The 24,287-nt window shown below is 39.4% G+C and overlaps 3 protein-coding genes across 4 annotated transcripts; 1 reads left to right on the top strand and 2 right to left on the bottom strand.

Annotated features, from left to right (window-relative positions):
• Positions 1 to 528: 528 nt before the first annotated feature.
• On the bottom strand, positions 529 to 6,561 carry LOC122417188 (zinc finger protein 84-like). Its single transcript, XM_043430514.1, has 9 exons — positions 5,446 to 6,561; positions 4,651 to 5,120; positions 4,259 to 4,516; positions 3,993 to 4,173; positions 3,506 to 3,763; positions 3,138 to 3,377; positions 2,698 to 3,051; positions 2,363 to 2,532; positions 529 to 2,125 (listed from the first exon to the last, which is right to left on the bottom strand). Exons 1-9 carry the CDS (start codon positions 5,767 to 5,769, stop codon positions 1,948 to 1,950), a joined length of 2,433 nt encoding a protein of 810 aa, XP_043286449.1. The 5' UTR covers positions 5,770 to 6,561; the 3' UTR covers positions 529 to 1,947.
• An 804-nt stretch (positions 6,562 to 7,365) lies between these two features.
• Positions 7,366 to 21,454, top strand: Abl (tyrosine-protein kinase Abl). Of its 2 annotated transcripts, none has more exons than XM_043430125.1 (13): positions 7,366 to 8,468; positions 9,506 to 9,662; positions 9,925 to 10,034; positions 10,168 to 10,466; positions 10,569 to 10,710; positions 10,816 to 10,946; positions 11,076 to 11,338; positions 11,457 to 11,884; positions 12,141 to 12,275; positions 12,366 to 12,504; positions 12,680 to 12,807; positions 14,148 to 14,362; positions 15,481 to 21,454. In XM_043430125.1, exons 1-13 carry the CDS (start codon positions 8,342 to 8,344, stop codon positions 17,968 to 17,970), a joined length of 4,764 nt encoding a protein of 1,587 aa, XP_043286060.1. In that variant the 5' UTR covers positions 7,366 to 8,341; the 3' UTR covers positions 17,971 to 21,454. The 2 variants fall into 2 exon arrangements, with proteins under 2 accessions (XP_043286060.1, XP_043286061.1); XM_043430126.1 differs by having other exon boundaries at positions 7,368 to 8,468; positions 12,680 to 12,786.
• Positions 21,221 to 22,845, bottom strand: Nxt1 (NTF2-related export protein 1). The gene is made up of 4 exons (XM_043430127.1): positions 22,586 to 22,845; positions 22,246 to 22,332; positions 21,863 to 22,007; positions 21,221 to 21,768 (listed from the first exon to the last, which is right to left on the bottom strand). The coding sequence occupies exons 1-4, from the start codon at positions 22,592 to 22,594 to the stop codon at positions 21,593 to 21,595; spliced, it is 417 nt and encodes a 138-aa protein (XP_043286062.1). The 5' UTR covers positions 22,595 to 22,845; the 3' UTR covers positions 21,221 to 21,592.
• Between the last annotated feature and the right edge of the window lie 1,442 nt (positions 22,846 to 24,287).

Below are 24,287 nucleotides of genomic sequence, written 5' to 3'. Positions count from 1 at the left end.
GACTACATAGCCTCCATGGCCTTCGAGCCTGAATACGAACATCAAACGTATACATACACAGAATATGCACACACACACTTTATCCAGCGTACTCTGTATATAGACACAAAAAAGTGGGCAAATGATCCCATAAATGGTGTGAAAGATGTTTTTACGTGCTCATTCGTAGCTCGGGTAGATTCTGAATTTGAAAAATTTAGCAATCGAATAGAATTCAGTATAAGTTTATAAATCGGATCTATAAATGCCTTTCATGCAATAAAACTGGAATTCTATTTCGGAATTTTTTGGGATTTCGATCGTTGAACCTATTTTTATTTTCTGATATTTTGGTAGATCTTACAGGAGCTTTAATATTTTGCTTTCTCGCATTTTGACCGACTTTCAATCTATTTTAATATTTTATTTTTTTCTCAGATATTTAGAACAACCATGAAAACATGTTTTAGATATTTAATGCATTTTTTTCGATTTAAATATTCATTTTTTAGATCTTCGGTAAAAAAGAAATGTAAACGTACTCAACGATTGTGTTTCTTAAATCCATATTTTTATTTTCTTTTTTATATTATAAACTCGGAATACGAAATAAAGATAACATGGAATGAATCATCAACATATAAATGGTAATTAACGTACATGGGATTAAACGATTCCATGGAATACTTGTACGCACTAGCACTCGCTGTTTGTTTTTTCATAAACATACATATTTTTGTTTATTCATATTCTTTCCAATCTCAAATCATTTATACTACGTTTTAAATAAACTATTTAAATTCAACGGCATTATATAAAAATGTGGACGTTCGTAGAATTTTCAACGGTGTAACAAAAATTTCCCTGTTATTTTGTGGTTAAGAATTACATTCAAAAAAATTTTCAAGTTCTTTCCAGCTTTGGCCAAAATCATCAGTAAAAAAAAAACCTCGTCATTTCGTTTATTCGTACACGGGATAAATGTCACACACAATATTAATTCTAGATTTCTACAACGTCGAAAACGATCCCAACTCTCTAAGTGACCAGGCTCGTTTTTGACACAATCGTAGCAATCGCGTTCAGAAGTAAAAGAAAATAAGTGCCTGCGATTGAAAATTATATTGTCACGAGATAAGGAAACTGCTTACAATTAAGGAAAATTCCGAGCTGATCGCCCAAAAAGCAACGACCGCCAATTTTCGAGTTTTGGCCAAAGCGGCATTAGGCTTATCACAAATACATTCGAACAATGAGGAACGAAAACGTAATTGTGGTTCAATGTTCGAATGGAATTTCAGCGAATAACAAATAACCTTCTTAAACCGACTTGTTTCGTTTGGGAAACAGTCTCTCGCTCATCGTTTTTCTTTTAAAGTGTGTTGACGAGCAGATTTTCTACTTGTTTTATTTATGATAAGAAAAACCTGTACGAAAGATATACTGTTGATTATAAAATGCCTTTTGTATAAATACTATATTGAATCTCTTAGTACCCAGTAGTGCGTCACCAGCAAGTAGCGTTCAAATTCGTTCTGAACTCAAAGGCAAAGAGGCTTTTATTATATAATCGGCCAAAATATGAATTTTCATTAAAACCATAAAAGCGTTAAGTATTTCAATCGAATTGATTGATTTATGGAAATTTGCAACTATTTGTCATTGCTCACAGCCCGATTGAATCGTACTACTAATCGGACGTATTTGCTGCGATTAAAAGTAAACTTTTGGATTGGCAGAGAGTTTGCTCTATTTGGCTAGAGTTTGGTAAATTTAGCAAAAATATATACGAAATTGTTGAAAACTCGTCAAATCAAAGATTAATAACCAAATCTCGACTCGAGTCAGAGCTTTTTTTTTTTGTTTTTTTCAATAAACTCAAATAAAACTGCATTCGTTTCATTTGTTCCATGGGCTTGTTCACAAAATCACGCGATAGGCATATGAAGTTAACGATAGATTCCCCGCTCAATTCTCCGATTCGTTCGGATGATCGGTTTTTATGTGATGGGTAAAGTTGTATTGATTAATAAAGCGCTTCTTGCAGTATGGACATTGATAAGGCATCATTGGATGAGCTGAACGGAGATGCGCGACAGCCAGATCACGCAGAACAAACGGTGACTGGCAAACTCCGCAACGGTATCTATAAATGAGAAAAAACATTTTTACATCGTATCGAAAGTATTCTGATACATCAAAGAGATAAAAGATCGAACAAAATTATCTCAGTGAAAACCAAACAAACGATAAAAACAATGCCTCACTAAACCTTTTTTTTATTATTATCCAGCTCTTTGGAAAAGTCATTCGATCGAATAATGAACTGAATAATTTTAAAAAATATTGTGAATAATAGGAGTAAATAACTTAATTGAATTACCCGCCAGCAGACTTGATAAGGGTCCTTTTAACCGGTGTTGGAAGGTTTTCTGGTTCACTAATTTGGACATTGGGCTCTAAGTTCGATCTCGACGTACCCGGAAAATCGTCGGTATCAAAGATGACTTTTGTGCTGTCTTCCAAATCCACCACCAAAGTATCATTTCGAGACTGTTAAAAGAAAACTCACGATTATAGACGAAAGATGATTGGGAAGATGGTTCATGAATCAGGAAAAAAGTCATGGGAGGGGTTCAATGAAATCGTAAAAGGGAAATGACAAACACAGGAACATACACAAAAAGAGCTTTTGATCGAAAATTTTGAGAAACGTACTTTGGTGTTTTCTTCGCAAGCAACACGCGAACGAGAACTCATCGATCGTGAATTATTTAAACTCCCTCGATCTTTAGATAATTTGTGTTTTTTTGAATTTCCACTGGGAGTGGACGGCGCTTTCCGTGTCGTTTTTCCTGGCATTGTTGTATTTCTTTTACCGAATACCGGTACTCCGGTACACTGATGAGTCATTAAAGAGAACTCTTTGAAAAAAATTTTATTGCACTTTGGGCAGTGATAAGTTTTGCTTAACGCATGTATGGCTTCGTGGATTTTGAGCTGACTCTTGTCTCTGAATGTTTTACTGCATACTTTGCAAGAATGGCTAATTTTGCCTCGTTTGTGAGATACCTGAAGATGAAAGATCGTTAAAAGTCTGAGAATGTATGACATCGATCGACTATTATTTTTATTACTAAGCTAGAAAGAATTCTCACCTCGTGCCTATTCAATTGCCATTTTTCTTTGAACGTTTTCGTGCATAGTTTGCAACTAAAACTCTTGGAGGTCAGGGTATCCGAATGTGTTTGAAGATGAGTCAACATCGTGGTATGATCGGTGAACCATTGTTGACAAATTCCACAGCGAGCTACGTTTTTTGGTGCGTTTGCATTTTCACGAGGCCTTTGGTTCGGGTCGCTCAGCTCGTTCATTGAAATTTCGTCGTCGTTCAGAATCTACAAATTTGAAATAACAAGAATATAAATAGGCAATTGGAGAGGGTTTTTGAGTGTTGATTTGGGGAAAATAAATTAAAAATACCCATTAAGTTCTAATCAATCTTATCGAGTTTGTTCCAACTCACCTCGGAAGATTTTCGACCATGCGTCATCGGCATTTTTGCTACACGAGCCTCCCTCGCTTCCCTCTCAGCATTCAAAGCTTCTTCTTGTTCAACACTCGCCTCGATTGGAGACATAACAGGATGCTGGCCATGTTCGCTGAGTCTGTGAGCGGCCAATCGTATGAAAAGACCAAACGATCGTCCACATATTTCACATTTGTGCTTTTTCGGCTCGTGGGTACGCATGTGATTTGATAAGGCACTTTGTTGTGTGCACACCTAAAATAAGACGAAATTTTTATCAGCACTCTGCGTTCTCGAAAAACGAAAAGATAAGTATAATATAAACCCAATTATCATAGACGAAAATTTCGTAACTAAAAGAAAACATTGGAGGAGTTTTTGATACTATTCGAAGGTTCACGTTCCCAAAATCAACCTTTTTGGCTCCGCGATTAACGAAAATGCTTCATTAATCGAGGCTTCGTGCTTGAATAAAAATGTTCACCTTGCCACACGTGGGACAAGTGAGCGATTTGACACTTTCTGTAAAATACTCCGTTTTAGGATCACTGGACCATTCTTGGAACTGCGGACTCAATTCATTATTCATTGTTGCTTCGGGTATTATGGTACCAGAATCGTGGAGTTGTTTATGACTGTTGTACAACTCGACGGTGGGGAAAAATCTGTAATTGAAGTTATCGAGAAATTGAGTAACGTCAATTGATGTTGCACTGTTTTTCGGATAAAGATTCGATAAACTAGTTTCACCTGTTGCAGAGTGCACACCATGCTTCGTCGATATGGTCGTGAAGTCTGTGATGCCTGAACATCTCTGAACTGGCAAATTCCTGATCGCATTGTTGACATTCCTTAACCTCTTTCCCAAAGTCAAAGGCTACTTTCAAGTGATCAGTCTCTTCGTGCGTTGCCAGTTCTTGAAGCGTTTGAAAGGCAAGGGAACATGTGGAACAGGTGTACTTTCGTGGGCAGTACAGTTGCACGTGTTTCATCAAACTATTTTTAGTTCTGGGAATGAAAAAATCACAAGATAAATGAGAACATTCCAAATGCCGGATGGAGCAGATTTTCATTCTTTTGTTGCTTTTATTATTTATCAAGCAGTAGCTCTCTCGATGGATTGTTGATTGAACATAATCTACCGATAATAACTGTTGCACGGTGAACACCACCATTGAGAAGTGGGTTTGGTTTTTGGTGGAACTTCTTTGCAATCATCGATCGTCAAGTTTCCAGTGAGTACCTGTTCCAGGATACTCTTTCGTTTTTCCTCTCTATTTTCCGTTTCACTATCGGATTTATCTTCCATGAAACTATCATCAAGTAGGATGACGTCGTTTTCATTGCATTCCTCAGCTTTGTTGCTGTTAAAATCTCTAGTTGTAATTTCATGGTTAGTGGAGCCACCTTGCTGCTGTGTTAAATTCGATTGAATCCTATCATCATCTGCGTCTTCTTTTATTTCAACTTCGCACGAAAATTCTGTCAATTGCTCCGGGCAAGTATTCAAAGCCAATTGTGAATCATTCGTGACTCGTTTCACTATCGGCAGAGATACTGGCAACGGTACTAAAGGTGGCGGAGCTCGTGCATTTTCTTTACACAGCTGTGCCTACAAGAAATATTTTATTTATTCAAGACAATCACAATGTTCCTATTAGGTCTGCAATCCGTACAATTTTAACTTCATGAATTCCAGTTTTTTTTTTCAGATTCTCAGTGGAAATAAGATCAGACTTGAATTGAAAAATTGAGTTGTACAGATTAAACTTTAAATAATGAGAAAAACTTAAAAAACTGGGAAGCATACTATTAGTTGTGAAGAAGTTGGAGTTTGATTGAAAATTGAACTTCTCGGAAACAGTTGAAAAAAATAAAAAATTTTAAACCAAAGCAAAAAAGTCTTTGCACCAAGATAAACAGTACTAAGAACATACTTGACATGGATCCGGTGAATTGTTAAGAGCATCCATATAAATTTGAACACTTTTCAAGTGTTTAAGACCGGAAAGTTTGCGATGCATGCTTTTGTAAACGTTCAGGCAATATTCCCTGAATTCATAAACATCGTCAAGCCTAGCTGCGCAGAATTGACATATTTTTTTTGGCAGTGGATCAGTTTTATACACCATAACTGGTAGACAGACTCGAAGTTTGTGAGCAACTTTTCTTCTCAGTCCTTCTTCTCCGAATATCGAAAACATTTCGTTTTGTTCCTCTGCGCAAAGTCTGCAGGAGTTATCCCACTCTGACACAGCCATTGTCGTTTGTTTTGCTATTATTTCGTCTACTTAACAAAACTCAAAAGTGTTACGAATAACAAAAGCACTCTATTTATTTAACGCGAAGGTTTCCCACGATATTTTTTTTTTATCTCGTTTGCTTTCAACGTGTAAAGCATTGGTCTGTCGAGTGAGGTTAAGCGACAGTATCGATGTTTCTGACTCCCATTTTTGCTACATATTATCGACGAAAGCTCAAATTCTTCATGGAACAACTCTCCTGTTCCAATTCATTTATTACATTTTATTTTTTATTTAAAAAAAAATGATTCATCCCGAAATATACGTCTATAATTACCAACAGAGCTACGAATAACTGGGTCAATCTTGTAAAATTTTCCGGTAGTCATTCGCATGTCACAGAGATTTGTAATGTTTATTCGACAAAAATAAAACTTTCACCGAAAACGAATTAAAGTTGGAAGTTTATTTACTCAACTCGTCACCAATAAACATGCACAACAGAAACGCAACGTTTTTGTTTACAACCAATAAGTGGATTGCAGAATATATTTTTTAAAACCATACTGAATCCACGAGACACAAACACTGGCGTATCCAAACTCGACTAATTCATTTTACCAAAACTGATACACATTTCTCAGCCGTATACACCTGTTAACTTCAGTCATTCAATACACGATCATATTGCAACAATCCGAAAAAGCAAAAACTAACAGTTTGATTTTTGAAAAAAAAGACTTCAAATTCTAAAACAATTGAATGTTTTTTTTCTAACGACATTATTATATATTCGCACTCTAGAAAAATAGGTTATATATAGCTGTACATGAGCTGCTGTGGCTGCTCAAACATGAAATTTCTTCTTAAATTGTCATTGAGGAATATCAAATATTACAAAATGTTCCACCGTTCTTGTTTCATGTTTTTTACAATTTTCTTGTCTTTGGAGTATTGTCATAAATATAAATATATGATGGAGTATATAGTTAAAATTTGACCCTCGCCGTTACTGTATCGACTGTCGGCTATCGTAATTCTTGGTAATTCTCGTGCATCGAATTGCATGAAATTGCGAATGGTATTACTATTATAGAAAAAAACTAAATGACTCCAATGACTCGTTTCTCTTTGAAAAGGTATACTATTTTTCCCTCTTGTGTAAGAATCAGTAATATTCCTTCTGTTGAGCTTTTAATTTTGTATACGATTAATTATCACGTCTGATTTCAATTTGTAAAAATACATTATAAAAATATTGTACGCAAAAAAAAAATCCATGATGAGTCATAAATATTATGTACGAATTTTCAAACTTAAAATTTCTTTTAAAAAGTTCATATCTCAAAATAGAAAAAAAATCGGCTACCTTCACGCAGATTTTCGTTTCTCATTTGTCTAATTAAATAATTTTCGTCAAGCTTTGATTTTGATCCGACAATCACTGACAATAGTCCAACAACCAATTTACACGAAAAAAAAGTGAAAAATCCAAAATCAGTTAGCCAAGTTCACGAAGGTCATGCGAAACGTACGAGCAAGGGGCAGGGGGCAGGGGGGTCGGGTTGAGGCAAGAGAGGAATTGTGCGAAATCGAGTAGGGATTTTATACACGGTTAGTCGTGCCTGTATGAGTGCGTAGAGTATCAAGGAAGAGGCGGAGGGGAAAGGGGATCGGTATCAATTCGGTGAGAACGGTGAGCCTCCTCCCCGTCGTGCGCTGCCTCGCAGCCGTCGCAGCCAATGCACCGACGGCACCGACAAAACTAAATAATCAACGTCAAAAATCTGTCAAATATGGCGTTACGGCTAGTAAGCCTCATCGATACTAAAATACGCTTCATATTACATTAATAATGTTAACGTATGATTGTTTTTTTAAATCGTGTGATACGAGTGAGAAATAAGGAGTCGGCTTGAATTTCAACGGAAAAAACCGGGGGCGTTATACACAAGTGTCTCGCCGTCGTTCGGTACCTCTTTTTTTTTTTCAGCGCGAGACAAGTGAGAGTGCGCGTGAAAGGTGATATACTGGCCGATGCCGCCGCTGCGTTATAACGTTTCGCTCAGCGATTTACTAAAAAGTATAGAAGAGTTCAATCTCCCGGTGCACGGAGTGACGTGTGACAGAGAGATAATATTGGTATCATGATTGTGCGACGAAAGATCGAGTTCGAGTTGTAAAAGGACAAAGCGACGGCTGAAGAGCGAGAGAGAGGGAGTGAGCCAAGAGTGCATGCATGTGTGTGGTGGGCAGAAGGGAGGGAACCCCGGTGTAGAGCGGTCAAGAGGCACCAATACAGAAACACGCACGGGGTTGCCGGAAGTCAGCCGTAGTCGATCGCGAACGTAGAGAACGAAATAAGCAGCAGCAGCAACTACGAGGGGAGCCTGGGAGTTTATACAGACAAAAAAAGCGTCGTTCTTCCTTCACGATTTTACGACGACCGTGATAGAATGAGATAAACGATCTGCCGTCGGATATTTTTATCATTCAATATATACGAGGCTATCGCTGATAAAAGGGTGGGCGGTTGGTGAGGGTGGCGGCGGAGCCGGAGGGGGAGGGAGGGCATGCTAATAGGGAAACTATGGGTGCTCAACAGACTAAAGACAGAGTGATACCTGCCGGGTCAGCGGTACGACAAACTCGTAAACAGCCCAGAAATCCAAAAGAATCAAGGCTCATCGGTTCCAACATATTCACCGAACATAGTGGTCAGTTTTTACTTTTTTGTTTGTTTTTTTTTGACATTTATGATTTGTGAAACCCATGAAACTTTCGCTTTTGCGTTGTCGAAAAAATATATTTCATACGAATCATTGGTTGGTCCATTTAAATTTTGAGCCAATGTCGCTTAAATGCAATGTTATTCCTCGAAATTCTTCTTACCCAATGAATTATTACATGATTTGTGGAGTTACAAAATGTTTTTCAAAATATGTTTTTCTTCTAACAAAGAACAAGCGATTGACAACGACCACGTTTCATTAATCGTTTCCTGTCGCATGACAGAAACTTCCTCGTCTTCCGACTTCCCCCCCCCCCCCCCCATCTCTCGCCCTATTTTATTATTATCACTCGATAAGAGAGGCTGCTGCTCCAAAAACTGTCAATGGATGTTTTTCGTACATGAAAATATATATTTTGATGGATCTTTATATTTATGCATTCTTATTTGCTATTCTGTCAGAATAAGAATGACATTTGATCTCGTAAACGGAAATTTTTCACCCTCATGAAACAACAAGATGCGAATTTGGAGTAGGTATTTATACAGAACATAGAAAAATGATTATCCATGAATGTCAAATTCATTGTTTCTAATGGTTAATAATTGAAGTAACAAATGAATTTTTATTAAAGTTTATTGCATGCATGAAAGTAAAATGAGCAGAAAAATGTGAGTGGCCATTGGAGCAAATGTTTTTGACTCGATTAAAGGCAAAAACAAGTTGGCAAATCTGAGTATCAGGTCTTAGATAAAAAATTTTATAGCGTGCTACGCAAAGACTCAAACGACTACCGTTGTAACCTATAATATAAAAAATAATTGCACTTCGTGTTTCTGAAAATTATGCAATTGAATCTCGGTTGTCTTGCGCATGACTCCAATTAGTTGGACAACCATTGTCATTGTTAATTTTGCTAGTGATTATATATATGCAAATTGAAATAGGAAAATAGATAAATAAAATTGAAGTGGTTTGTAAATAAGAGGCTGGTTACTTGAAAATCCTTCATTATCTTACAGAAGCCCTCCTGCAGAGCAGACCTTTGCCACACATACCAGCGTTACCAGAAGGCGATCCACCAAGCGGCTCTAGCGTTCAATCCATATCACAACAGACGAATCTCCAACAACAGCATGCAAATGTGTCAAGCGGTGGGCTCCTCGAAGCAGCCAACAGGTAAAAAATTATTGCTACAACTATTTTTCATAGTGTCCAGCAAAAATATCAAAATGTGACTGCAAGAAATCCAAGAAATATGTTTTTTTTCGCAACTTTCAAAACTGATGCAGACATAAATGGACAAATGTTTGTGAGTCCGTTGGAATTAGATTGATCAGAAAACGAAAAATTGTCATTGCAACGTTCTGAATTTTGACATCATGTTTTTGTCTTGGGAGTCTTTTGAATATTCACGCATTGTATTTTTCCTCAATCTCAGATGGACGAGTAAGGAAAATCTCCTTGCCCAGGAAGAGGACGATCCACAGCTATTCGTGGCCCTTTACGATTTCCAAGCCGGAGGAGAAAATCAGCTCAGTCTGAAAAAAGGTAAGACAAAGCGGAGAGAAAAAAGAAATTGATGAAAATCAGAAATGGAGTCATCCGCAAAATGTTGTTTTGCTTGTGTTGCATCATGCCACAAGTAGCTTTCTGAGTCACTCTAGCATTGATCTAATTTCAGGTGAGCAGGTTCGAATTCTAAGTTACAACAAAAGCGGAGAATGGTGCGAGGCTCATTCGAGCACCGGCCAGGTTGGTTGGGTGCCCTCGAATTACGTTACTCCTGTCAACTCGTTGGAGAAACATTCGTGGTACCACGGGAGAATATCGAGAAACGCCGCCGAATATCTTTTAAGTTCCGGCATAAATGGGAGCTTTTTGGTACGAGAATCGGAGAGCAGTCCCGGACAGCGGAGTATTTCGTTGCGTTACGAAGGACGCGTTTATCATTACAGGATCAGCGAGGACAGCGAGGGAAAGGTAGACCATTGGCTCAAACTTTCCTTAAGATTCGATGAAGCACAGATTTTTTAAGGCCTCGTAAAATTTAAATATCATGTTTTTTGTTTTTTTTTTTTTCAGATGTTCGTAACTACGGAAAGCAAATTCAATACATTGGCGGAATTAGTACATCACCATTCCATGCTGGCCGATGGTTTGATAACGCAGCTACTGTACCCAGCTCCCAAACACAATAAACCTACAGTTTTCCCACTTAGTCCGGGTAGGCGTGAACGAAAGAGTGAAAAAGCAAAAATAACACAACGATTTAAAGAAAACGTGTACTCATTCGTTATTGAGCTTATCCCTGCCTTTCGTTTGTCTTCAGAACCTGACGAATGGGAGATCAATCGAACGGACATCGTCATGCGACATAAATTAGGCGGCGGACAGTACGGTGACGTCTACGAAGCAGTTTGGAAGAGGTACAACATGACTGTGGCAGTGAAAACATTGAAGGTTAGAACGAACAATAACGAAAAGAAAAAAAATACTCGAACGTTTCTGTTTTTGCGCTCTGGTGATACAAGTGGCAGTTAGGCAAACAAAAACACGTTTTTGCAAATCTTTTATGTTTTTTGCCAACAGGAAGACACTATGGCTCTGAAAGATTTTCTCGAGGAAGCAGCAATAATGAAGGAAATGAAGCATCGAAATTTGGTACAATTGCTCGGTGTCTGCACCCGGGAACCTCCCTTCTACATTATCACAGAATTCATGAGCAAAGGAAATCTTTTGGATTATCTGCGGAACGAGAGCAAACATCAAATAAACGCCGTTGTTCTGATGCACATGGCGACACAAATAGCAAGCGGAATGAGCTATTTGGAAAGTAGGAACTTCATACACAGGTATGCGCGCTATCCCTCGATTTTTTTATTATTTTATTCGAATATATGAAAACAAAAAATTGTACGCGAACCAATGAGATAAGATTGTAAAGTTAATTCGAAACGTTTTGACGCGCAGAGATTTGGCCGCGAGAAATTGCCTGGTCGGAGAAAATCATTTGGTGAAGGTGGCCGATTTTGGTTTGGCACGATTGATGAGAGACGATACGTATACGGCTCACGCTGGAGCCAAATTTCCAATAAAATGGACGGCACCAGAGGGTTTGGCTTACAATAAATTTTCGACGAAATCGGACGTTTGGGCATTTGGTATATTGCTGTGGGAAATAGCGACGTATGGAATGTCCCCGTATCCAGGTGTCGATCTAACCGACGTTTATCACATGCTCGAGAAGGGATATCGAATGGAATGTCCACCGGGCTGTCCGCCAAAAGTATACGAGCTAATGCGACAATGTTGGCAATGGCTCGCCGTCGAACGACCAACGTTCAAGGAAATACATCATTCGTTGGAAAATATGTTTCAGGAGTCCAGTATTACAGAGGGTAATTCGAGCGACGAAAAAGAAATATTATCTTTTACCTCGAAATATTTTTTTTAATTCAACATTTTTTCACTGTTAAACAAAATCAAAGAAAGCAAACAAAACAAGCATACATAAAGAGAGAGAATGAGAGAGAGCGAGAGAGCGAGAGGGAGAGAGAAAGAAAGAAACAAACTTTTATCCTACCGATTAACGGACTAATCATTATTTCGACGATTTTGAGATACTATTGAGAATATTTGTCTCCTCAAATTTAGAGGTAGAAAAGCAGCTACAGGGCGGAGGTGAAATCCCTTTGCTATCATACAAAAAATCGCATACCGGAAGTACAGGAAATATACACGGCCTTGTGCTCGTTACCGATCAATTGTCAAATACGGGTTTGACCCAGGGTAAGTCACGAGTTCTAATTGCCCCTGTGTTGGTGGTCGATCTTTTTTATTCTCTTTCGCTAATCGAGTGATTTTTTTTTTCATTATTAGATGGCTCGAGCACCGTGACGAAACTGAGCACTTTTATGGGTGGCCTTTCGAGCAAAGCTAACAACAGTAGCATCGTACAGATGAGACGTTCAACAAATAAAAAGGGAAAGCAAGCTCCTGCACCGCCCAAACGTACGAGGTACGCCAACAAACACAAATGATCGCTTTCTACTTCGATATAAATTGCCAAAACACATTTTTTTTTTTCTCATTTATGCCACACTTGTCGCACCTGAACAAAAACGAATTCACGATTCACCTACAATCAGATAATAATTGAGTCTAATTGTATCTTCATTCACGTTATCCCACAGCCTTTTGTCCTCCTGCAGTTCGTTCCGCGATTCAGCCTATCAGGAACAGGATCAGCGTGACATTGACGTCGGCGGTGTCGGCCTCGATGATGGAACAGATGTAAATGGTATTGATAAGATTTTTCAAGGTATTTTATTACATCAATCAAACACGTTATGACGAAAAAAAACATACGAACGAACGAAAGTTGCACGTTCCGCTTATACTTTCTTGTATCCATTCTTCATCTCTATCTATTATAACCCTTGTATCATAAATATTATCCCAAACGTTATTCGTATCGTATATGAATAGGTTAAGAGAAAGTGAGAGAAAGAGAGAAACAAGTTTTGCTAATGCTCGATGATGATTATCGTGGGTCATTCTCCCGGAATTTTGATATTTTTCGTGCCCTACACCCCAGCTGTCCGTTGAATACCTACTTTAGACATGGTTATCATACAAAAATAGATGTGAATTGTTGATCCATTAGCAATATCATCCAGTCGAGTTGCATCATGCCTCGTTAAATGGAACCCCACCTCGTAGCACAACCCTTTCACCAAGCCCCAAATTTAATGTGAACGTAATTCACAATATCGAACACTTTCTCGTCTATCGAAGCATACAATTATTATTTTCATTTTGATGTTCGTCATGACAATAAAAGTTCCTGTTCACAAATGCATGGCATCGATTTAGAAACAACAGTAGGAACTTGTGTTCATTTTCTGATACTAATTATCACATTTTATTTCTCGTATATCACATTGTCAGATGTTGTTGTTTTCTTTTTTTTTTTTCAAAGATTTTTCTTCAGTCAAGTGACATTTGAGTGATGTTGACCTCATTGAAAATTCATATTTCTCATCCGTTTAAAAAATACCACACGTTCAAGCAGTGTTACGTGAGTTTACTGTAATCGTATCGTTTATCATGAATATATGTCAAAAGTAACGTGAGAAGGGAAGATAAAAGAAGAAGAAGAAAAAAAAAATAGAAAATCACGTCAGCCTCATTGCCTGAGTGGATAGTCACGAATAATCGCGCAGCTCATTTGAAATCGCTTACTTTGAAGCACGCTCGTTACGATAAATGCCATTTATCGCAGTAATATAGATCGCAACAGATCGTCCAGAACGGATAAGATGTTGCTTGGCACACGCATACGAATATACATTTAAATAACGTGGCAGTCAACACGGTTTCGAGCACTCCTTAGCCATATTCCTCGCTTAAATATTCGACGCTATCGGTTCACGGAGAATGACCCGAGAAATTCGCGCTAGATAGAGACTCCTTTCCGACACACAACCCGATAGTGCTAACAAAAAACGCTTTGCCATCGTCTAATCGATCGCTGATTAATCATTAAAATGTTAAACACGATGATAAGATTTAAAGAAGGGAAAGAACATTTGAAGATGAAGGAAAATAGACGTTTTTTAGAGTACACTGTGTTTCTCTATGTACGAATGACCAACTCAGGTATCACGCGAGATCTTGTGACAATGGCGACACAATCGATAACGGCAGGAGGCTGCGATTTGGACGACGACGGGGACGGAGGATCCCAAGGGACTGCGGAGCCAAATTATCCTCCGCAGCCGTCGGCCTCACCGGAGCCAGTGCCCAACAAACAGAGCAATCTCAAACAAATTAAAACACGACCCTACCCATCTAAGGAAGTACTACCCCAGAAGGTATTGAATGGTCTTTGCCGTGTTCGTGTTTTTAAATTCAAACAATTGGCCAAACTGAATAGACAGATAGAAAAACATTAAGAAATTCCAGCTCATAGTTTATCGAGAGAATTCACGACTCCGGTGCGCCCTTTTATTCGCTTATTTTTATTTCAGGTTTATCTCAATCGAACACACTACGAAACCTAACGATCCCTCTATTTTTACAGTTATCGTTCAGAATCGAGTTAATTAAACAACAATTACAAACGGGGTAAATGCATCTAGCACTGCTTGAATAAAAGCGTTATGAGAGACGCTACCAAAAACTACTCGTGTGAATTGAAAACATCAAAGTTTTTTTTATCAACTATTGAATTTATCTCGGGGTAATACACAACCAATTATTTCATGGAAAACCAAGTGTCCAACTAAAAACATTTCAACTCGGAGGATTATCAAAACCGATCCAATGTTCCGGTCAAGTATTATACCGCAAGTTTTAACGGTATTTTAAATGTAAATGAGGAATGGCATAAAGGTTTTTTCAAGTATTTACTTGGAGACTGGCGTAAAGGTCCGCCAGGGACGTATGCTTAAGAAATGATGTTTTTCTCGTGAGTGCGAAGTGAGAATTTCACTTGAGCTAAGAATTTAAGAATTTGACGATCCGACAGAAATTCCAAACGAAATTAGCCATTTTTGAGATTTCGTCAGCTCAGATTTTCAGTGTCATTGATAACTCCAAGAGCTTACTAACGCGTGACAGATTGCTGTACTAACAGCGGATGGAATTCGTTCATTGGTTTCAATCATCTTTTGACTCACTCCATCTAACTTTACCAATTTTTAAGGAATCGAGCAAAAAGTGCTCACCAAAAACAATTTTATCGAAAGCTCGATTGATTTGTTGCCAATCATTGGATCGTGATTGAAAATAAATGTCAGCAATGACTGAAGGTTGGCTAAATTGAACTTTGGATTTCTTTTCCTATCTCTGAGTAAGGAGATGGTATTATTGAAAATGAATTTGTGTCGAGAATGAAAATGAAAGATGAAATTATGGATAGAATTGGTGGTGAGAGTGAAAAGGAGGGTGTTGATAATATAATTAGTACGTTTGTTTGTCTCGTTTGCAGCTGGTACACGTGGGAGCCCTGGAAGTGCAAAATGTTAAGCGTGCCATAAACCGCTACGGCACATTGCCAAAAGGTGCAAGAATCGGGGCATACCTCGAGTCTCTTCGTCAGAGTGGAATGCCCTCTAGTCAAGAGGGTGGAGGCGGAGTATCGATAAGCTCGTTGTCGTCGACGAGTAATCAGCAGCAGCAGCAAAATTCGCAAAATCAACAACAACAGCAGCAGCAGCAGCAGCACGATATGACGAGCGGAAGTTCCAGTATAATGGAGAGTCAACAGCATCGTTCGTTGTCACCTCGTCAGAACAATTTGCGAAATCAGCCGCAAATGACTCGGAGTAACTCGTCGAGCGGTGTAGTGAGCACTTATCAACCGCCAAATTCGCCGCGCAGTCGCGGTTCGGGCTCTCGCAAGACCAACAACGACAACATTGGCCTGAGGACATTTAGATCGGGAACGGCTGCTGCGGTAGCAGCGAATACGTCGACCTTTCGTACGGCAAGTCCATCGAGATTGGTCCAACCTACTCTGGCGGATCTTGAGTTTCCACCGCCGCCACTCGATTTGCCGCCACCGCCTAACCATCATCATCATCACCATCACCACCATCACCACCATCATCAGCAGCAGTCGTCTTCGAATTCCGGGGATCAGTGCGATTTGCCAATAACCTCCTCGTGCTCGCTGAGCGTCGATTGTGGCTCAACTAAATCCTCGGGGTCTCCGCTGGGTACACGCAAATCAAAATCGGATAGAACGCGAGGTTCGCGGGAAGAGCCAACCAGTGGTGAACAGGAGGCCGAAGAGCGCGGCAATGACGTCAGCACCGCGGAGCCATCGGTCCGTGAGGCGAGTTCACGCTTCGGCGTTAGTCTTCGACGACGAGAAACTCAAACGAGCGATTCTACAACATTTTCGAACAATTCGTCGAGGGTGTCGACTGAGGAGAAAAAGGTCGCATCGGTGGTGGGCCAGCAGCAGCAGCAGCAGCAGCAACGTGGCAAAGAAATATCCGTGCGAAAGCACGAATCGATCATGTCCCCACCGGAAGAATCGCCACCACCGCCTCCACCCCCGCCGCCACCTCCTCTGGAATCTTGCAACGACACCTTCATCGATAAGCCCGGTATGAAGGAGATGCTGGAGTTGAAGCTCATAAACGAGATTAAGAACAGCGCCGACAACAAAACGATAATCGGTGGTGCTGTTAACAGCAGAGCGAACACGACGAGCAGCGGCGTCGCTTCGATGTCCCTCGATCCGGCCTCTCAATTGTTGTCCGAATTGTGCGCCAGTTTTAGCATGGAAGGTGCCGGCCCAACGAGGCAATCGTTCCAGCCGAGCGAGTACGCGATATCAACGTTAAAAAGTACGGATTCGGGGAACGATGTGTCTCGAGATTCATGCGAAAAGTATGCGAGCGTCACAACGAAACAGGAAATATCTCCGATCGTTGAGAGCGTTCCTCCCAATGCGGTTGGTACCTTCAAGCTCAAGCGCGTTGAGAAAACTCGAAACAATCATCCACCGAAGGAGGAAACGAGCGACGGCCCGCAAATCATTGATTTTAAAGCGCGTTTACGGAAAGTGGACAATACCGAAAAGCCTAACGAGGAAAGAGGCGGAGGCGGCGGCGGCGGCGGCGGCAGTGGCAACAGCAAACGTACCTCTGAGGAAACAACAGCGAGCAGTGACGGATATTCGGGAACGAACGAGGAGCAACAGGAGGAGGACAAACGTCGAAGCACCGGTAGCATAAGTAGCCTCAAAAGATTGTGGGAGAACAAGGAAGCTTCCTCGATCTCGATTGAGAATCAACCTCCTAGTCCAAAATTGGGTGCTCGAGGTACGATGAAGCAGCAGGAAACGACAGACCCCGGTGAAGAGTCTCCGGAGGATCATAGCGGAGCTTCAACGAGAAGTTCAACGAGCAAACAGAGCAGCGAGACCCGCTCTTGGCCGCCTCCGATAACGAGCCTCGAGCTCGAGAAACCAATCGTACCGGCAAAACCACCGAAATCGTTGGTCGTCAGCTCCGCCAAACATTTCGTGTCCTCGATATACGCGACGCCGAATTGTGACAGACAAACCACCAGTTTAGCTCACTCCGGTAGCAATACGAGCGCCGACGAGGACGCCTCGAAGCAGCAGATCGTCGATACAACCAAAAACTCGAAACACAACGTTCTCGAGATTTCAGCTGCGATCGAGAACAGCATAACCAATCTCAAAGGTTCACCATCGATCGTAATCGCCAGCTGGCTCCAATTGTCCGACAAAGTGGGCCTCCTGCACGGCATATGCGTCGGCATGACCGACACCGCGATATCGCCCCACGTGAGATTTCAATTTCGCGATATTCTCACGCGCCTCGAGCTACAGGCTCGTCAATTACGAGCTGCTGGTACCCGAAATATCACCGAGAACACAAGACTGCTCAGTGACGTACAGAATACGATCAAAGACGTAACTAATATGGTACAGCGATAAGCCGCTTGCTGCTGCATCATCGGTGTGTGCATGTCCCGAGCTGCGTGTTGTGCGATTGCGTGTGTGCGTGCGCGTTTGCATGAGTGAAAGTAAATAACGACCGATTCAACGAATCAAAAACAAATAATTCATTTACGAATGGAGCCCATGACGAAAAATTTAGGATACGATGATCCATGCACTTTTCAATCGTCTCATCGTCTAGGATATTTTATTTATATCGTGTCCCTAATGGTGAGGGTCGTAAGTGTCGGAAACTACCTTCCAAACAAACTAAATTTCGCTACATTGACCCCCCCCCGGTCGAAAGAACACGCGCAGAAGGTACGCGAAATCGAATATTCCTCTCGGCAGCGTCGCATCTTCTGACGAAAATCATATCGGGCTATTGAAATTCATTTTTATCTATGGGCTGGATTTCCATGAAAAAACGTACCATCTCCGAAGGGTGATGGGTTCTTTTTGTTCAAAACATATTCATGCTAAATTTGATGCACTAATGAAGGTTCATTTGTATTGCAGCATATCTTTGAACCTTAAAAACCGCTAATAACGATAGATTCGCAAAACTTTAATCTAAAAATTGCAAAATGCAAGTATATATTCAATTTTATCAAGGCTTTATCCATATTTTACAAATAATTTTAATGCATCACATTCAGCCTTGTTTCACGAGAGACCTACGAATTGGCCAAGTGCAATTTTTTTGGAGCTTCATCCTTGCAACCAGTTATTTAATGGTCCAGGAAAAATGTTTATGAAGCCATCGCTATAATTTCACATTAAATGAGTTGAGAAAAACTGCGAGGTGCATTCGTCGAGTATCCCTCGAGGGGCAAACTGCGGCGTGGTGGGTAAAAAACGATTGGAAAATGCGAGTTTTCGAAAATTGAATCCCTCCAATGATCATTCAAAAATTTCGCGAATCCATCGTTATTGAATATTTTTTAGTGCATCGAACTTGGCATAAATATATTGAAAAATTTAGCACTCACTTGACTAGTGTAAAAGTTGATAATTTCGGTTTTTTTAAAATTGTGATTATGATAAAAATTTGAAGGGACGATCCCAGTTCTTATGAGTGAAGGCTACGAATGAGGGTTCTTTGTATCTTATTGAAATCGAACTTGTGACGTTCATCATTACTCGCACGATATAGCATTCCGTAACTGCGAGAATCATTCGAAAGGTAAAGGACCCGTCGATAATATAATAACGAATTGTATCCATGTACATATGCGCAGGTAGGCATATGTATATGTATATGATGATAAATATTCCAAGTCACTTTAGTAAGCCGGAAGTAGCAGTATTTCGTGAATCTTTCGGTGCTCCCTCTCGTCGCGCATCACATTTTAAAGCGACAAAAACTCTTGATAAGATTTTTATTATTGACTTTGGACCATGCGATTCCGATATTTGAGAAAATTTTTATTTATTTTCATGATTTTTAACGTTCACTCGTGTGGGAGGCGATGCGATGGGATTAACGGAAGTGATATAAAAATAAAATAAAAATAACTATAATTTTTATATTTACGATTGAGAAAGTCATGAAGCGGCTCGTATTATCAGTCGAGCTAACTCGTAAAAAACTTTTAACGCGAACAAAAAGAAATTGCTTATCTTCGATATAACGTTTTACTCGCCGGGAACCCTCGGGGTCCCAGCATTCGCAACTCTATATATGTATATATATACATCATCATACCCGCTTAGAATGTAACCGTGGTGTACATGAGTGCGTGAAAAGAGACTAAATAATTGCGAAAGCGAAAATTTTGTCATTGAGAAAATACTGAGAATTCTATCGCTTAACTGTCGTGCTGCTGGTGAGACTAATGTAATGCCTGAAAAAATGGCCTTGAATCGTAAACGAGAGTATTGAATTACCGGAAGACTGCTATACCCCAAATGTGCAATCAACACGCCGGCAATCGATGTCAATAGGGAAAGTAAAAATCAAGACGAAGTATCTACACACGCACGTGGCGCGAGTAACGTGATCAAAAGTACGATGAATTCCGTCGACTAGCGACGTGATCACCGAAATACAAACAAAAAACAAACAGACAAACCAAAAGAGGAACGACGAGATGAAAAGAAGAAAAAAAAAACGAATCTTCGTTCGATTTTCATCTATCTTAACCTCATTCTCATTTCATTAAACGTGGTAATTTTTATAAGCAGTCCCTATTGTCACCGATAAAACGAACAAAACGAACATCCACGCTTAGCATTTATTCGTAATCGCGAGAAAGAAAGAGCGGGAGATGTGACAGAGTGGGACACGATAAAACAAACAAATAATCGTAGGTTAGAAGTTACTATTGATTGTCAGAATGTGCGAGTGCGAGAGAGAGAGAGAGAGAAAGAGAGCGAACGCGCGAGAACAAACGTAAGGGAGAAAAAAAATCTTACTATAATTAAGCGAACATTCATCATGTATCCCCTGATGGACAATATTAACAATTTTGTATTTGTATAGAACGAGAGAGTCGAGAGATCGAAAGGCTCGGCTGAATATTGATCCGAAACAGCTCGGCATCTGATTAATAGAGTGGCGTTTAACGAGCTGCTGTAATTAATCTATGTTTCGAGTGGTTTCTTCCCTCCGTTTCGCACAACGGAGAGAAAGCGTTTCAACTTTTTTTCCATTTCAGTATCTCATTTGAAGTTCTTCCAATAATGCGAAATCTGGGAGACTGATCACAGCCAGATAAATTTTCCGATTGCCCCCATTTTATCCGTGTTGCATTGAACTTTTTTCACGCAATCTCGAGACAGTGCCCGAGTTTCATAATTGCTAAATGAGATTGTGTTTTATTCCTCGATGAAAATAATTGTTAACGAATTTACTGATTCCTACGACACTGCCTGACTGTCGCATGTAACAATTAACACAATTCCATTCAATTTCATCGTCAACTTTTAACAATAACATTGAAAAATGACTATCTCGGTTGAGTTCTACAACTTTAATTGATATTAGTACCTGTGATAAATGGTTTAAATTTAGTTGAATTTTTTATTCTTCTATTGTATCCATCCGGCTTTTTTTTCTCAAAATGTACACCCGATTGAGTGACTTGAAAATTATTTTATTCGATCATGAATCAAAAATGCACGTAATCGCGCGACGTCTTCGAGTATTTGAAACATCTTAGTCATTGAAATCTTTCTGTACTCTATATGTTATGGGAAAAGATTTACTTTTTTATTTTAAGGAGCGGACGAATAAGAAATCTGATTGTTTTGTATGAATCTGTATTATAGTTGCTTTATCGTTATTTATACATGTATTTATTTCATAATCGTCGATGTAAAGTTATTATTATTATTATTATTATTATTATGTATACACAATAATCGCCGGAGATCGATCGACCAACGACTCATTCGCTCATGAAAATAAAAATCGATATGATACTATTGCTTTATACAATAAATATCATAAGTGAATAAAAGTAAGATCGGAGACCGACTCGTATCTTTGATTGTGAAAACGACGTATGATCAAGAATGAAAATAAGAAAGAAAGAAACAATAATTATGCTTTCATCAATGGTGTTGAGCCGTTTTTACTAAATTTATTTATTTTGCGAGCATCAATTGCTCGCAATTAATCGGCAATGTCCAAAGTTTCTTGCAGCCTGAAGCAATCACTGACAATTTTCCATTTGTCCGCCATCGCCGTTATGAGAAAATTTTGGTTGAACGGTCTACTCATTTTCTCCTGATACTTGACTTGGCCACTAACCTTGACGAGGAAAGTCAGTTGATCCGCCACTGCTGGACCTGTATTTAAAAGTCAATACTCTTAAGTGTTCGGTTCTGTTTCCTTTTACTGTAGGCGCAACTGATATTGTTTTTTCATAATTCAAACTATTACCGGTAATGGGTTGAGCATCCAAGGTCAGTATGCTGTGTTCTGAAGGAGGCAAATCTATCCAAAATTTTTGTATATTGTCTTTGCCTTCAACACCATTTCCGTTCCATATTAAAATCCCTGTATCCAGATAGAGCCTGGACATCAGCTACGGACAATGTATACATGTTCCATAATCTTACTTGTTGATATTGGTATTCCATAAAGAAATGTCAGAAGATTGAAATGCTTGAGAACAATGCTCAGGAGTGAGCAGCATAAAAATTGTTTGGCAATTTCCATATTTCACACTTCTACTGATGTCGTGAATTTTTTTTGCCGGAGAATGGCATATTTTCACGTAGAATTTTAATGTTTTTTTTTTATTTCAATTCAATTGAACTTACGTATCGTCTTTTGTCCAAACTTTCGTAGTACACTTTTGTGAATTCCTCAGCCGTGCGGCAAGCTTGATCTATTTTTGCTTTCAAATCCTGAAAAATGGTTGAGTGCTTCATTACGTGTTTTTCAAACTGTTGATTGGCGTTTCCGAATTGTTATTTTTTATCGTATATTTATATATTTCATTTCGTATGCCCATTTCATAGACTTTAGAATCGGTTTTGTAGACATGAATTGATGTACTTGTGTTAATAAAAATTGTTGATTTGCTTCCAAATAGAATTTCAACCAACATCAAGTATCAAAATAGTAAACAAACATGCACCCGGTGACCCACGTGATTACCTGCTCCATGTCTGTTAAAAGTTTTTGTCTTCCTTTCTCAATAACCTCTCCAGTACTTCAGTAGTAATTTTTAGATCAACTAGTCATTATCTCGATAGAACTTATCCGACACTTATAAGTAGTAGCCTTTGCAATAAACTTTTAACCTCTACAGACAACTGCTCGAAGTGGTGGTAGGGTAGAATAGTAGTTTGAAAAAACACTAGTACTCAAAAATTTAACCTAACACCCGAGTCTAGTTCCATATATGTTAACACAGATGTGGCTACGGTCGTTTTCTTCGATAAAGAAGAAAAAAGATACGACAACAGAGATTCTCAACTTTGTTGACAGTCGAGTAAAGGCGACACATTTTACATCTTTACCAGAAACATTTCAACCAAAATTTGATTGCACAATAAAACTACCACATATCAACTCTGCAGAACATTCTATTCGTAAATCTATAAATCGCAACGACTGTACCATAAAAATAAATAATATGAAAATATTATATCTAACGGTTCATTATTTTAAATAAATACTTCCATGATACAAACGTCATCCTGACGTTCACGTGTTTTGATCATTTAATCTGGAGAATATCTACATTTGTAACATGAAAATCATTTTTCATATTTCGCGCACTCATATTTGAAAAAAAATCGTTGGTGTAGTTACTCACGGTTACAGGAACGGGCCTCGATCTTCTTCCTACCTTTTTCTCCCGCGATCCTTGCGATCTCCGTTTAGTTTTCCTCGACGATCCTCTCCCTCCCCGTCTTTCGCCACGATCCTTTCGCTCTCTCTCTCTCTGCCTCTACGATTCTCTTATCCTCTGCTCCATGGTTCTGATCATAAAGAACTTTCCACATATTTTCAACACACTTTTCTTTCAATGTTTTTTCGTCCTCCCATGTTTGAAACTTATCACTTCATCTTTAACTTTTGTTATCACTTCACCGTATCGCAGAAAATCGTAATCGCGATTCATTATCACAAAGTTAAATTTCCGCTGGTCTTTTTTTCGAAAACGAACTTGGGTTTTTATTCACCAAAAATTTTACTTTATACCGACGCGAGAGAAAAAAATCGTTATTTAATTGTACGACCGATTGAATACGAAAATTAACATAAACGAAAAAAAATATCCCTATTTTCAGGGAGGGCTCTTTTTTGCCTACTCTTCCCTAAGTTTTTTTCCCCAGAAAACTGTTTTTGCGCAAATGGACAAGCCAATATGTCGAGTAACAGAAACAATTGTAGCGACAAAACCTGTACCACCGTTTCATGGAGAATCAACTGTGCTCGCGTGTGTGCACGCGTGGTCGGTTGCTCGCGTCCTATTGTTAGCATTTGACTAGTAAAAACTATTCGTAATGCTGTACATAGCTGCGGTTATACGCGTTCCGTGCGTTGCTTAGCGTGCAGCATTTGCAACTCCGACTTATCTGCATGGAATCTTGCCTGCGCGACTTCAAAGTGATACAGAAACTGTATCGAGCTCGGAACTGTGTCAAACTATCCACTATGGAGTAGATTTACTGACTGTCCGTCTTCGCTTGCCGACAACCCCATGGCTTTAGGACCGTGCGTTAGGTGCTTTGCTTTGCGTTGCGTTGCTCGGGGTATGCTTGCATCTTAGCTCGCTTGCGGACACGCGCGCGTGCGAGCATACACAAGACTCTCGAAGCTATATATGTTACAGGCGTCACTAAACTCT

This window comes from Venturia canescens, chromosome 10 (genome assembly GCF_019457755.1).
Source record: "Venturia canescens isolate UGA chromosome 10, ASM1945775v1, whole genome shotgun sequence".
Taxonomy (NCBI): domain Eukaryota; kingdom Metazoa; phylum Arthropoda; class Insecta; order Hymenoptera; family Ichneumonidae; genus Venturia; species Venturia canescens.
This window is presented reverse-complemented; position numbering and strand designations above follow the sequence as displayed.